This window comes from Mya arenaria, chromosome 11, assembly GCF_026914265.1.
Source record: "Mya arenaria isolate MELC-2E11 chromosome 11, ASM2691426v1".
In the NCBI taxonomy this organism is placed as follows: Eukaryota; Metazoa; Mollusca; class Bivalvia; order Myida; family Myidae; genus Mya; species Mya arenaria.
This window is the reverse complement of record NC_069132.1, coordinates 15,972,113-15,985,510: the sequence shown is the minus strand read 5'-3', so window position 1 is coordinate 15,985,510 and position 13,398 is coordinate 15,972,113. Positions and strand designations below refer to the sequence as shown.

At 35.9% G+C, this 13,398-nt stretch overlaps 1 protein-coding gene across 2 annotated transcripts; it reads right to left on the bottom strand.

Moving 5' to 3' along the window:
• Positions 1 to 439: 439 nt before the first annotated feature.
• On the bottom strand, positions 440 to 12,929 carry LOC128209907 (serum response factor-like). 2 transcript variants are annotated; one of them, XM_052914167.1, is made up of 9 exons: positions 12,566 to 12,929; positions 11,784 to 12,047; positions 8,728 to 8,860; positions 8,303 to 8,428; positions 6,520 to 6,627; positions 5,755 to 5,847; positions 5,301 to 5,432; positions 4,446 to 4,507; positions 440 to 3,891 (listed from the first exon to the last, which is right to left on the bottom strand). In XM_052914167.1, exons 1-9 carry the CDS (start codon positions 12,884 to 12,886, stop codon positions 3,802 to 3,804), a joined length of 1,329 nt encoding a protein of 442 aa, XP_052770127.1. In that variant the 5' UTR covers positions 12,887 to 12,929; the 3' UTR covers positions 440 to 3,801. The 2 variants fall into 2 exon arrangements, with proteins under 2 accessions (XP_052770127.1, XP_052770128.1); XM_052914168.1 differs by having other exon boundaries at positions 8,303 to 8,425.
• Positions 12,930 to 13,398: the final 469 nt, after the last annotated feature.

Genomic DNA, 13,398 nt, shown 5'->3' with positions numbered 1-13,398 from the left:
AAGTTTTGAACTTAAATATACAATTCTCGGATCTGATTTTTTGTCGGCAGTCTTATATCACTGGCTTTCACGGATTTTCGCAAAAATTGGCTCGTTCCGCGACAAAAAATAAAAAAGTTGTCAAAACGTTCAATCTGTGAGAGTGCAGCTTTAAAGAGAGAAAATGTATTGTGGTCATGTGGTAAACCTAGCGATGTTTTAATTTGGTGGTCATCATGCCTGCCGTCTATGACTTCTCAGAAACCACAACGACGCCACACGATCAACCTCACTTTGCCTTGCATCTGAGATTCAGCAGAAAAAAGGACTGTATCATAGTCCAGTGTTGAACTCCTGTCAAGGTCATTCTTAGTTCATTTTGTTTCTAGGAATCATATTAACTAGTAAATACGGAATGTTATGACACAGTTTTGAGACACATGTAAAACAACATGGGGAATTCTTCTCAGGATTTTATTTTATTCAAATTTGGTCTCGTACAAAAATAGTGACATCATGTCGTATACAAAAATACATTAGTTCCAGAAACATAATGCTAATTAATGTACCATTAAGCTCCCAAGAAATATGATGAATGGCAGGAATAATAACAGACATAATGGTCAACACATACTTTAAATGTGCCTTTCAACAGAGTCACACGTGTAGAAAATAAATACAAACATAGCTTAACAGCTGAAATTTCACTTAACGTTAGATGTTTTGTCCATTTTGCCTGCATTAAAACTATTCAGATTTTATGGACGAAAGATATCAAAAGATATGCACATCTATTTATATACATACATATAATCATTATGTCTGTCTGTCACTTCTATCAGCATTCAAAACATATAAATGGTACTCAAGACCAGTAAAAGCCAGTAAACCTCTTGTTCTGGTAGTGAATTGGTTGAACTTTCAAATCGTTGTCTTAACACACACATTTTAGGACATTGCACTTTTGCAACAGTAAATTCTAAACATTCACATTAACAAGTCATATGAATCATCTCAAAAAACAATATACAACAATCATTAAAACATACTCCATAAATATATATATAAATGTTGGCACAGGGAGAATCTCAACAACATACATGTAACTATGAACATCATTAAAAGAGTCAATTAAAACAAGCACATTTACACATAATGTAAGCTGTCGATGAATTGAATGGAAAAGGCATCTTGTTGGCAGATTACATTAACATAATACATGTATATAACAACTAACAAAGCAATTATATGTGGACCCTAAAAACTGGTCATTTCAGGTATGGGATTATAATAATATAATTAATGAGGTCTGAATGAGGGTTGTAACCCTTACATGTAGGTCTCAATGAGGGTTGTTACCCTTACATTCAGGTCTAAATAAAGGTGGTAACCCTTACAAGTAGGTCCTTAATGAAGATTGTAACCTTTACATGTAGGTCTCAATGAGGGTTTTATTCCTTCCGAGTAGATCTAATGAGGGTTGTTGACCTTACATGTAGGTCTAAATAAAGGTGGTAACTCTTACAAGTAGGTCCTTAATGAGGATTGCAACCCTTACATGTAGGTCTCAATGAGGGTTTTGACCCTTCCAGGTAGATCTAATGAGGGTTGTGACCCTTACATGAAGGTCTGAATGAGGCTTATAACCCTTACATGTAGGTCTGAATGAGGCTTGTAACCCTTACATGTAGGTCTCAAATGAGGTTTGAAACTGTTACATGAAGGTCTGAATGAGGGTTGCAACGCTTAAATATAGGTCTGAATGAGGCTTGTAACCCTTACATGTAGGTCTGAATGAGGGTTGTAACCCTTAAATATAGGTCTCAATGAGGATTGCAACCTTTACATGTAGGTCTGAATGAGGCTTGTAACCCTTACATGTAGGTCCAAATAAGGGTTGTAACCCTTACATGTAGGTCTGAATGAGGGTTGTAACCCTTAAATATAGGTCTCAATGAGGATTGTAACCTTTACATGTAGGTCTGAATGAGGGTTGTAACCCTTAAATATAGGTCTGAATGAGGCTTGTAACCCTTACATGTAGGTCTGAATGAGGGTTGTAACCCTTAAATATAGGTCTGAATGAGGATTGTAACCTTTACATGTAGGTCTGAATGAGGGTTGTAATGCTTAAATGTAGGTCTCAAATGAGGTTTGTAACTGCTACATGAAGGTCTCAAATTAGGTTTGTAACCATAACATGTAGGTCCAACTCCAAATGAGGGGTGTAACCCTTAAATGTAGGTCTAAAATGGGGGTTAAAAACCCTCTTACATGTAGGTTTTAATGAGGATTTTAACCTTTACATGTAGGTCAAATGAGGGTTGTAACCCTTAAATGTAGGTATCAAAGGAGGGATGTCACCCCTACAAGAAGGTCTCAACCCTTACATCTTGATCTTAACAGAGGTTGTTACCCTTATGCACCAGTCAATTGTAACCATGGCCCCGTCAGATCCGGGGGTATACTGGGGATAGCGGGGGAAATGGGCTGTGTTTTTACCTTTCCGGTGGCCCGCAGTGTCGGGTGAAAGCGGTGGTTTTGTCTTCACACCAAAATAGCGGGGAATGGTCATTACCTAGGTTCCCTGGGGTGGGGGGGGGGGGGGGCATTTGGCAGGGATTTTACAAGCAGTTCTTCCTCACAGGGCGGAGATTTTACCTGGGCTTGGCTGGACCGAAAGTCAAAGTCTCAGCTATTCCCCGGACCTGGGGAGGCCGTGGTTAAATTTGACTGGTGCATTACATGTAGGTTTAAATAAGGCTCAGATCATTTCTAGTTTGAGCTAATAAAGATCTTTCAGAAACATAATTACTAAAATATATCAAGAAAGAAAATGATTATTATATCAACATTTGATCAAGATTACTTATTAAAATGAACATTTGAACAGATCTAGCACGGACACAGACAGTACCACAATGATCCATTTAACCGTTCATAAAATTAAAGACAAAAAGGAAAGTTTATCTATTTTCCTAATGTTAAAGATCAATCAATAAATTTAATCTTATTCCCATTTAATGAGCATTGAAGTGCAAGTGGATTGCAAGGTTTTATAGCTATTTTATCTACAACCATAAACTGCTTATAAAACCACAAGTATTAGCATTTAATGTTAAAATGGTAAAATCCTCATAATATTTAACAAAGCAATAAGGAAGTTTTTGCCAATTTGTAAAATACAATATGAAAATGCATGTATGAACTAATACATACCACAAGCACTGTGGGCTGTAGCCATGCCAGCAGATGTTATCGCTGGTTCAAGTTTCACATTCATTGAAATATTAAAGACAGGGACTTCCTTTATATATGTGTGCTCATTGCAAATGTGTGAACCAACTTGTACAAAAATATAATTTGATTGTTTGCAAGTTATGACAAAATCAAAATACCAAAGTGGACAATGGTACATGTCACCATAATCAAGTAGTTTTAAATATTGCAAAAAAATAATAAAAACTGTAATGCATCTTGATTATTAAGATTAAATTATGCAGCAGTGTTAAAACAAGCCTCATATACAAATGTTACAAAGTAGCTTTAGGGTCATGGCATTTATAATGTCACTCAAAGCAATGTATTTACACATCTTGACATGTTTTAATGCATAACCATCAGCCATTTGTTTTGCAAAATATACATATTAATAATTTATTATGTCGTGTATTTACATTTGATCCCATTGCACACTAGCCGACTCTTGTGCCAGGATTGGCCTTCAACTTATTAACCATCACCTTCCCCTCTCACTTGTCAAGCTTGGGAAGGCTCAATATAGCACCATGTGAAGCCCCTCCCCCTGGGGCAGGGAACCAATCAGACCTTCCTTTTCTTTGCGCCAGTCGGCTGTGATAGAGGAGGCTCAGACTTAATCGGGTGCTCAGGTGGTGGAGAGAACTGTAACACCTATAAAAACCACATACATTTGTACATGCAAGAAGTGACAAATATAGGGGAGGCAACTACTAAAGGAACTGATAACAGAGTACAAGCATTGCTTCCCTTTCAATTATTATTTCTAATATGCTAACACTATTCGGAACTCCTCGGCCATTTACCATCGAAACAACCTTGGATGTATATGGACAGTTTACAATATCAGAAATCTTTACATTTAACTAGGCTCGGCTGCAAGTTGATTACGTAGTAATTTCAATTTTGCAGTTGACTCAAATCTTGAGATATCAATTATTTAATTATACACTTCACTGGCAATCAATTTAAATTAAGTTATACAAAAAACAACATTAAAACACTACAATTAATAAACAATAATATTTAAATTTTACGAACTACTTCAACTGTTGATGTACCGGAGGTTGTTTTTGATGGAAAATAGCTGAGGTGTTCCGAATAATGCTTACACATCACAAGACCACTTTGATTATGAATTTTAAGGACTAAATTGTTAAGTATGCAAAACGCTGCTCAATTTGTAACAGAATGCGAGTATGGCCTACCTGTTGAGATCCGGCAAGGGAGACGGGGATAGGGATGATGAATGGCTGTTGTTGTTGCTGACCTGCAAAACACGTACATACAACATGGTCATTATCTACAGGAAAACATTTTTGGCCAATAATTAGTGTTCATATTTTTCATTAAAAGAAATTATTTGGCATAGAATATCTTCATAACATAATTGCAACATGTATATTCTTATTACTTCACAGATAAATGATGCTTAAATGGGACAGTCTGCCTTCAATCCTCAAGGGGATTTTTTAACAAAAGAATCTAATGAATTCAACTCCATTTGTCATTTTGCTTGTAGCAACTAGGTAACAGTTTTACATTTTCATTGGTTTAAGTGTGAAATATTTAATTAACACTTCATTGGTTAAACATGTACTGATATATTGTTGCGGATCCCTAGTTTAGTGTTAATACACTTGACTGTCAATCCAGGGGTCACAGGTCTGATTCCCCGCCACACCTCTAAAGAAATACTAATTGTCTACCAGGAAGGATGTTAAATGGGGAACCTTTGTGACAGTTCTATACACTGATGCACTTGTCTGCGCATTATGCTCCAAAGATCTAATATGACTAACAATCTTATCGGAACACTTGCTCAATGGGCCTTTTCCATGTGCAAGTATAAATAAAGCTATCTTATACTGATACATTAAATTTACACTTTCATTGGTTTAAATGTTAAATAAAAATCATCACAATGATTTTCAGAATCACGAACTTTGGATTGTTTATTTAATTTGAGTGGAAAAAATCCAAACTTTCACTAATGTCTCATATAAAATCATTAGTGACTAAATCAATAAAATGTTATTGTGCTGGCTTGTACACTTTATTACCATTGTTATCATTGGTTGAAGGCTGCAGGTTGAAGATTGTCTTATCCTGCATTGTGCCGGTGGCCGGGGCATACACAATACCCTGGGGTGTCTGGTACATAAATACACTCGGTGTCATTGCCTGCTGACCACCTGAAGAGGAAACACCAACTAGCTTTAATCTTACTGTCTATATAATAGCAAACAGTTATGTTAATGTTTTAATGTTACACTGACTAAAAATATCTGACAGTAATGTTAATTGTAATTTTAATGTCACATCAACTATAATAGAACAAAGCTCAAACAAATTATCCATTCAAAATGGATGGCACTGAATTAAGGTAGACAGTAAATGGAATATCAACTTTATGCATTTCCTAGTTGCTATTAATTAACATCATTAGCTAGGTTATTTAATAAATACTGTATGGGTTGGGAAGTGGTTGAAGCAGCAAAAAAGAGCCCAACTTACTCTGTGTGACAACACTGACAGTGGGCTGTGAGACAGTGGCTGTCCCGTTGGTTTGTAACCTCTGACTTGTGTCTGCCTGTACTAGGGAAGCACCTAAAATACACCAGTAAGCCCGTTTATACATGTAAGTGTTTAATAATTCATGAAAAATGACAATTTAAGATTAATAAACAAGAGGTGTTAGTGATAAATGATCTCAAAAAGCCATTCATTTCAAATGCATATGCAATTACTAATATGCCTATATCCACAAAGAGCTATATTATAAGACTATGAGCAAATGCCGGCCCCCATGATGGCTGCAGTCAAGTGTGGAGGAGTGATGCAGTAAGAGGCAGGGATGAGTGCTTTGCACCCATCTATATATTCTGAACAATTGTGCAAAGTAATTTTGATTTTTTTTTGTGCATGACAAATTACAGCACAAAAATGACCATCTGTACTCTTTATGCACAATTATATGCAGCATTCCAAAATACTTTAACCCTAATTGTGACATAATTATGAGCAAAGTTATATTAAAATCCCTTAGTGCATGACCGAGTTACAGCCAGGACATGGAAAACCAGACGGCCGGTGCAATTTTAATATGCCCACCTTCGGGTGCATAAATATGAAGGAAATAGCTCATTGAACAACACATACCATGCAGGGAAGATTATGAATCTTGTGAACAGAAAAAGCTAATAATGTGAATATTTTCAAATTCTTCAAAAAACAGACTGCGATGGTCTGTACTGCATGGAAAAGCTTTAAATTACATACTGGTCATCACTGGCTGTGTTGAACCCGGGAAGCGGTAAGTGGCCTGTTGCTGTGACGATTGGGACTGAGACTGCTGTGAAGTCTGGACTGGGATTGTGAATGACATGCCTGCAAATACACACACAAACAATATCAAATTAAAAAAATGCAATTCAAAACAATATACTATATTGAATCAAAAGAAAAAAGGATATTTAAAAAAATCAACCAACTGATTCACAGTTTCAACAATGCAAAATGCTTTTTAATACAGTATAGCTTGTCTCAACCTCTACACAGCATCCTTAATTGACAAGTAGCAGTAACCACTTAAAAAAGAACGCCCCTTTAAACAATATAAATCAGTTGATTCTCAAGCTGTGTACGATAACTGGGATGGACCTAGCATTTCCAACAATCCTACAAAGTAGTGTGAAACAAAGGACTGAAAATGTAATAATGTACATACTACTTCAAGCCCTGAAAACTGTTGATCTTTGGATATAACTGAAGATGCATATATTCACTTCACACTAACATCCCTGATATATATACTTCCATAAATGACAGCAAAAAGGGAGGACGGGTGCTACCAAATCAATCAACGAGTATGATGCTCATTTTGAACTAACAACATTCCCATTTAATAATTTATACAACAACAACAACATTTATTTAGCATTAAATTTAATAATTTATACAAACTATTTCTTGTAAGTCTCAACTCCTGTTAATACATTTTACCCACTGTCTCAAATGAACCCTTGCTCTAATCATTCTGTTCAGGAGCTACATGGCTGTTTATTCAGTCATAACTCTAACAAGGCTTTTTCAGAGGATAAAATTAGGGTTAAAATAATGAAGTATCTTATCTATGTTGGTCAAATAGCTGAATTGAAGGTATCCCATGTACAATCATGTTAAATGTTGATGCCTGGCTAGCCATATTATTTGAGTATCATTATAAAGTGTTTAGTATGATGAGGAAGAATATGCAATTACTAAAACTTATAAGTAAACAATAAATATATTGTAAGTAACACTCAGTTTTAACCTTGAAACTAGTCATTAGGCTTCTGATTTCAGTTTAAATAAAGACAAAAAATACAAACTTCCAAAACTTCACCTGTAATGTATGTTGGATTATTTATTTAAAGGCCTAGTTTAATCCTTCTATAAGTGAAACCCCCTCCCCCCCCCCCCCCTCCCACCCACCAATCTGTGTATTGTACACAACCTCTGTGTATTAATCTTAATCTAATTGCCTAATTGTCTGATCTGAATATCCTGCTGTGCAGTAACGTGGGTTTTGAAGGTATATAGAAATGAACCCTAAATGGCCCTGCGACAATAAAGCAATAAATGGGAAATTGGCTCGTACTGTGGCATCAGTGCAATTAGCAGGAGATTGTCATGCCAAACATTCTTTAAACTAGGCCTTTAACTTATTAGATTAGTATTGAGTAAGCAATATCCTTACAAATAATACCACAATTATATGGTTCACCATGCATCGACAAGTAACATTATTGCCAGATGAAATGACAGTCTTTTTAGAACATCAGATACCTTAAAAACATACTGTTAATTAAGAATGGAAAAAGATGAGCAATGAACCTAACAAGAATCAGTTTTACTTTGACCATTTACAGTTTTCTCGCATATTTTCCTCTATAAAGTGTTACAGGTCAATCATATCTTCCTTAAATTGAAAGGCTAGGCTTCTTTTCAATTTATGCTGAGAAAACCCTGGCTTAGCATTACCTAGACAGAAATATACAACTTCATTTGAGAGGAAGATTACCTGGTTGAAGTATGAAGCCTGGCGGTAGCCCGGGCAGCTGGACAGCAATGGAGCTCGCCTGTTGTGTGGTAGGGCTGGGTTTAACATGGGTCGGCTGTGGGGTGCTCACTTGCACTACCTGGCCTGCTACAACATTTAATGATTAATGAGAGGTATAATGGTTATTATAAAAAGTTTGTTTTTATTATACCACATTTACAGGTGTTAATTTTAAATATCACATTGGTTTAATTATTAGTTTGCAGAACTAAGTTCAGTGTTGCTTTGCATGGCTTGCAAAAGACATTTCATTAGCAAATTGCATTTGTCTGATCAAATAACTGTAAGATCTCCTCTTTTTAAAATACAGTTAAGGTTATTAAGAAAAAATAAATATCCAAACATTCCTTATAAAACATCCTTAAGACAATTAAGCAGTTGCATACTTAAGTTAGATTGTGTATGCGCCTGTGGTGGGGTTGTGGCCTGGATGTAACCCTGCGCCTCTTGGGCCATGGAGCTGGAGGCTGTCATTGTGTAGACCGGTTTCACACCACCGCCACCAGCCTCCATCAATGACTAGAAGGGAAAGGATCCTCATTTAAATAAATGACTGTTTAATAAATTGACCAAATTCAGTTTGAATTTACATAAAAAATAATAATGATATGCAAAACATCATCATGGATGTCACATGCATTGTCTTTACCTTAAAAACTAAAATACATTTTAGTTAAAAATGGTGCCAGTCAGAGGGGAAAAGGGCAGAGTTTTGATATGTAAGACAAAAAGTATGTTACAAGTTGGTTTTTTATTAAATTGAGGATTAAGTAAATATAGTCTACGTTCTTTAAAAAATTAATCATAAAATATTAATCATATCAGATCTAGGGCAACAGGTTCAAATATATTGTAACTTTCTACACACAGCTGCCACAATTGTTCATGACAGCTTATACTTTTCCTATATGTTTTGTACAGAATTAGGAATGGAACTACTTTTCTCTGACTAACACATAAGAGAATGTTCCAAATCAAGAACTGCCTTTTCTCAGACTGGTGCCATAAAACTCATGGGAACTTTATCATTTATCATACTCATACACAGCAGCTCTGATTTCTGGAACTGATAAGCAATAGGCTTTCTTCTGAATTTGCAAGAAATCCAAATTATCTCAAAAACAGAAAAAAGACTGGGTGCTGGCTATATATGTTGCAAATCTTACAAGGGCAGAACTAATTAGCGTTATATCCAATTTCATGTTTCTGGTTAATGGGGGTGATGGAGTAGTCTTCAATGCATGCATGAATTTGTTTTTTTCGGTAAATCATCTGTGTAGTATGATTAAAAACTGTTATTGCTTTTTTTAGTTACACTTCAGTTCTTATAACCTGAAAATCTTTCATAAATGAAAAATAAATGTGTTCTGTGACCTGGGTGCCAGTCTAAAATTCCAGGTAAGGGCAGCCAGCCAAATTAAGCTGCTGCCTCCTCATCTCCCACCCTAGCAGACATACATCAGCTACTGAATCCTGGACTAACATATGTACATGCTTATAAGCCCAGCCACATGATAAAATATTTCAAATGGAAGCCATTCCCATAAAATACATATTATCATATATAAACATGACCATTGTGTATTGATTTGCATGCTTTTATTCTGATAATTCAGACAAAACAGTTTTAAGCACTGCATACATACTGAAGAGAGAAACAAGTAAAAAAATCAACAACAAAAAGATGTTCACCTAAAATCAAATCAAAACATGTATCCAATAAGGTCCTTTTATATACAACTTTTTATTATTTTTTATTATTGATACTTTTTCTTCATATTTTAGCGTATGTTTTACCATATACCATATAGAAAACCATTATCTGTAAGTTTGTCCCAAATACCATACAATACAGGGCTGCTGTATGTACAATGACCTTTTAGAACAATTTGCAAACTCTAGGCTGGAAAGCAGGTAGGCAGGTATAGGCAACAACCAAAAGAATGAACATTCCATAGAAATGAGATTCTGCAATGGTTCTGGTAGGAAATGAGGTTTTTTTCTAGAGAACTAATCTTGGCATCTCCTGACATTAGCCTCTACAGAACTGTAAATTCATATCACTGCCTTGCTTTAGCAGGATATAAACATACCCCTTTAACCAATACATTTCATCTATGGAGATAGAGTACTATACTTCTAAGATTAAATGCAAAATTAATCATTTTTGGCACTCAGGTAGAAAATTCCATTTTGGCTGAGAGAGATGCTAAACATTCAAAAATACAAACCTAATGCAGTTAATTACCCAAAACTTAGCATAGCTTATCAGATTTAGCAAAGGGTGATACCAAGAGCACCACCTTCCTCATAAACACCCAATATATGCTCTAAATATGGCAAGGGGGGTATTGGGGTCCCCACATGATTTGTTTATGCTAACTTTAGTCTAAAATGGTGCATTTTGGTGTTACTTATGCATAGTTTCTTTACAATTGACATGAAATGTTCACTTCGACAATTTAAGAAGATGCCCTAGTGCAAATGTTCTAACAGCCGATAATTGTCAATCCACAAAAAGAGCCTACATCTATGGGTGGAGGTCAAGGGACGGATCTAGATAGAGACCCTGTGAGGGATGAGACGGGCAGAGCGCCTTGACGAAAAATAGTTGCAGGAATTCCAGAGATCTTCTAAAATCAATCTCATCACAACATTTTGGCATTTCAAAGTCCTCAAAAATCATCACAGCAATAAACAAAAGGATTTCAGAGTCCTTCAGAGTCCTTCAAAGACCCACTACCCACCCCCACCCCCTGAAAAAATCAAACCTTCTAAAATTTCTGGATAAATCTGAAATTTTCAAGCCACTGTATTGATAAATGGGCAAGATGTTAATGCTAAGAGTTACCTATTAAATAAAAAAGAAGCAATAAATTTAGAGTAAATGATAGAAAATACCTAGTATAATGATTATAATGGAATATGGCATCAAACATGAGAGAAATGTGCCATATAAATTGTGTAAATGACACTAAGCCAATCATGATGTTTTTCAGTATCTTTGTATCTAACCATATAAACAGAAACCTTATGCTTTCCTTTCTTGGAACAATTCCTATAGGAGATCAGATCTCACAAACATGGTGTGCCCCCTGCAGGGACTGCCACATGTGGGAATGATTAAACAGCTGATGGCTGCTCCATGGCCTCTTTGTTTACACCCATAAACACATGTGCAACTTATTTGGCACACTCAGCTGATAAGCCAGAACAGAAATGTCTTTCTCATCCAATTTATATAGCTACTGAAGTTAAAGGTTAGACTGGCTACCCCCTAAAAAGATACTTTGAAACACAATTGTAAACTGTCTTAGATACAGTGATCATAAAACAAAAATTCAATAACAGAAAAATAATACTTACAGGAAAGCAACAAAAGAGTGAAAACACAATTACATTTAGTTTTATGAAGATAATCAATGTTTAACGTGATGTTTACCTTCTCATTTTCATCGTCCACAGCATAAGTCAATTCAGTCTCCTCAAAGCCGCCTGGATTCATCCTCTGCTCAACTGCCTGTTGCTGGCCTGGGCCTGCTGGAGGGGGATCGGGAGAGTTTAGGCAGGTCTGGATGAGGGCCTTGCCACTTTCGCTTGTTATCATGGGCTGCAGTTTGCGGGTTGCGAAGGTGTAAACATGGCCAGTCTCACTGGCCACAAGTAGCATTACCTGGGTACCAGTCAATGTTGAAAGTTCATAAGCCTGGAAATGAACAAAATAGGTAGAATGAAATAAGTCAGGATTGTACTGTTCAGCTTTTAAAAAAGGAAAAAATATGAGAAAAAAAGAGGAAAAAATAAGAAAAAAAGAGTAATTATTCATTTTATTTGAAAGTTTATTATGATTTTTGGACCAATTAAGATTTTAGTATTTAACGTAAATACAAGTGATAATCAAAAAAAGCTAATACTGTGATAGTCCAAAAAATAGTTACATCATTCAATTTTAAAGCCATTACTTTTCATAAGCAATTATACTGGTATTATTTTTAAAGTAGGTACAATATGACTCAACATTACAATTATAACGATAATATCTATAATTCATGAATTAAATCTAATATAATATGAAGCAAGTTGTCATAAAATTTGGTTGCATGCCTATATTTCATTAAATACACACAACAGCTGATCGATCAATAAACAAGCCTTGGGCGTGTAGTACAATGTCCAAATATGGGTCAAGCTACTACGAGCATGTTTATTGAATGGCGGACATACCTTTTTCATTATCCCAGTTTTTCGTTTGCTAAATGTCGTGTATCTTCGCAGTTTATTCTCAATGAACTCCATTTTAATCTTAACACGTCCTTTCGTCTTCTTCCCCGTTTTTTGTACGTTTGCACTAAAACCTTCGTCGTCGCCGTCGGAATAGTCGCCGTAAGTTGACGGATCTTCCTGTTCAAATTGAATGGATTTTCCTTGATTAAAGGGTTGTCCTGGAAATGCCGGCTGGCCACTCAAGTGTCCACCATTCATCACATCCATGTTGTATAATTGAGGCGCTGTTAACACCTTCAAATCAGGAGAATTAGGTTCCATAACTTCTTAGAGCGAGGTGTTTACTCAAAGAATCCGTGTTTGTTCTGACCGTCCAAATTGGGCGACCAAAGCACTCATTTCCCTAAGTACGCGCGCTAGAAATAGTTCTAGATTCACTGAATAAGTTTACAAATATCTGCCATGACAGTTTAATCAAAATAGCCACAACGATCAAAGGTATAAATAGGATGGATTGATTAGTATTTTTCAAGGAAATAGACACATTATCCATTTTCGTTGAAAAACACACACAAGAACGTATGTTTACTGCGCGAAGGTAAAAATAGTTCATGCCATGTATGGCAACATCAATCAACCAAATATGGGTTATATTTCCATATATGGTAGACAGTTTGACCCAGTTTCAAGGAACACTGTATGTACCACAGGATCAGTGTGTGTGGTTATGCCATACCCCTACAGCACCCCGCCTCATATCAAATATACATGGCTATAACACTCATGGGGACAGTATCTATAGTACTAAATAACAATAACTTTATTGTTGAAAT

What these genes read in the sequence shown, in the direction of transcription:
- LOC128209907 (XM_052914167.1), bottom strand. Translation starts at nt 12,886, where the DNA reads ATGGAACCTAATTCTCCTGATTTGAAGGTGTTAACAGCGCCTCAATTA. An exon ending in AAACTGGGATAATGAAAAAG is followed by an intron (nt 12,048 to 12,565) that starts GTATGTCCGCCA and finishes GTTCATTTCCAG; the next exon opens with GCTTATGAACTTTCAACATT. An exon ending in TGTCAGTGTTGTCACACAGA is followed by an intron (nt 5,433 to 5,754) that starts GTAAGTTGGGCT and finishes TTTCCTCTTCAG; the next exon opens with GTGGTCAGCAGGCAATGACA.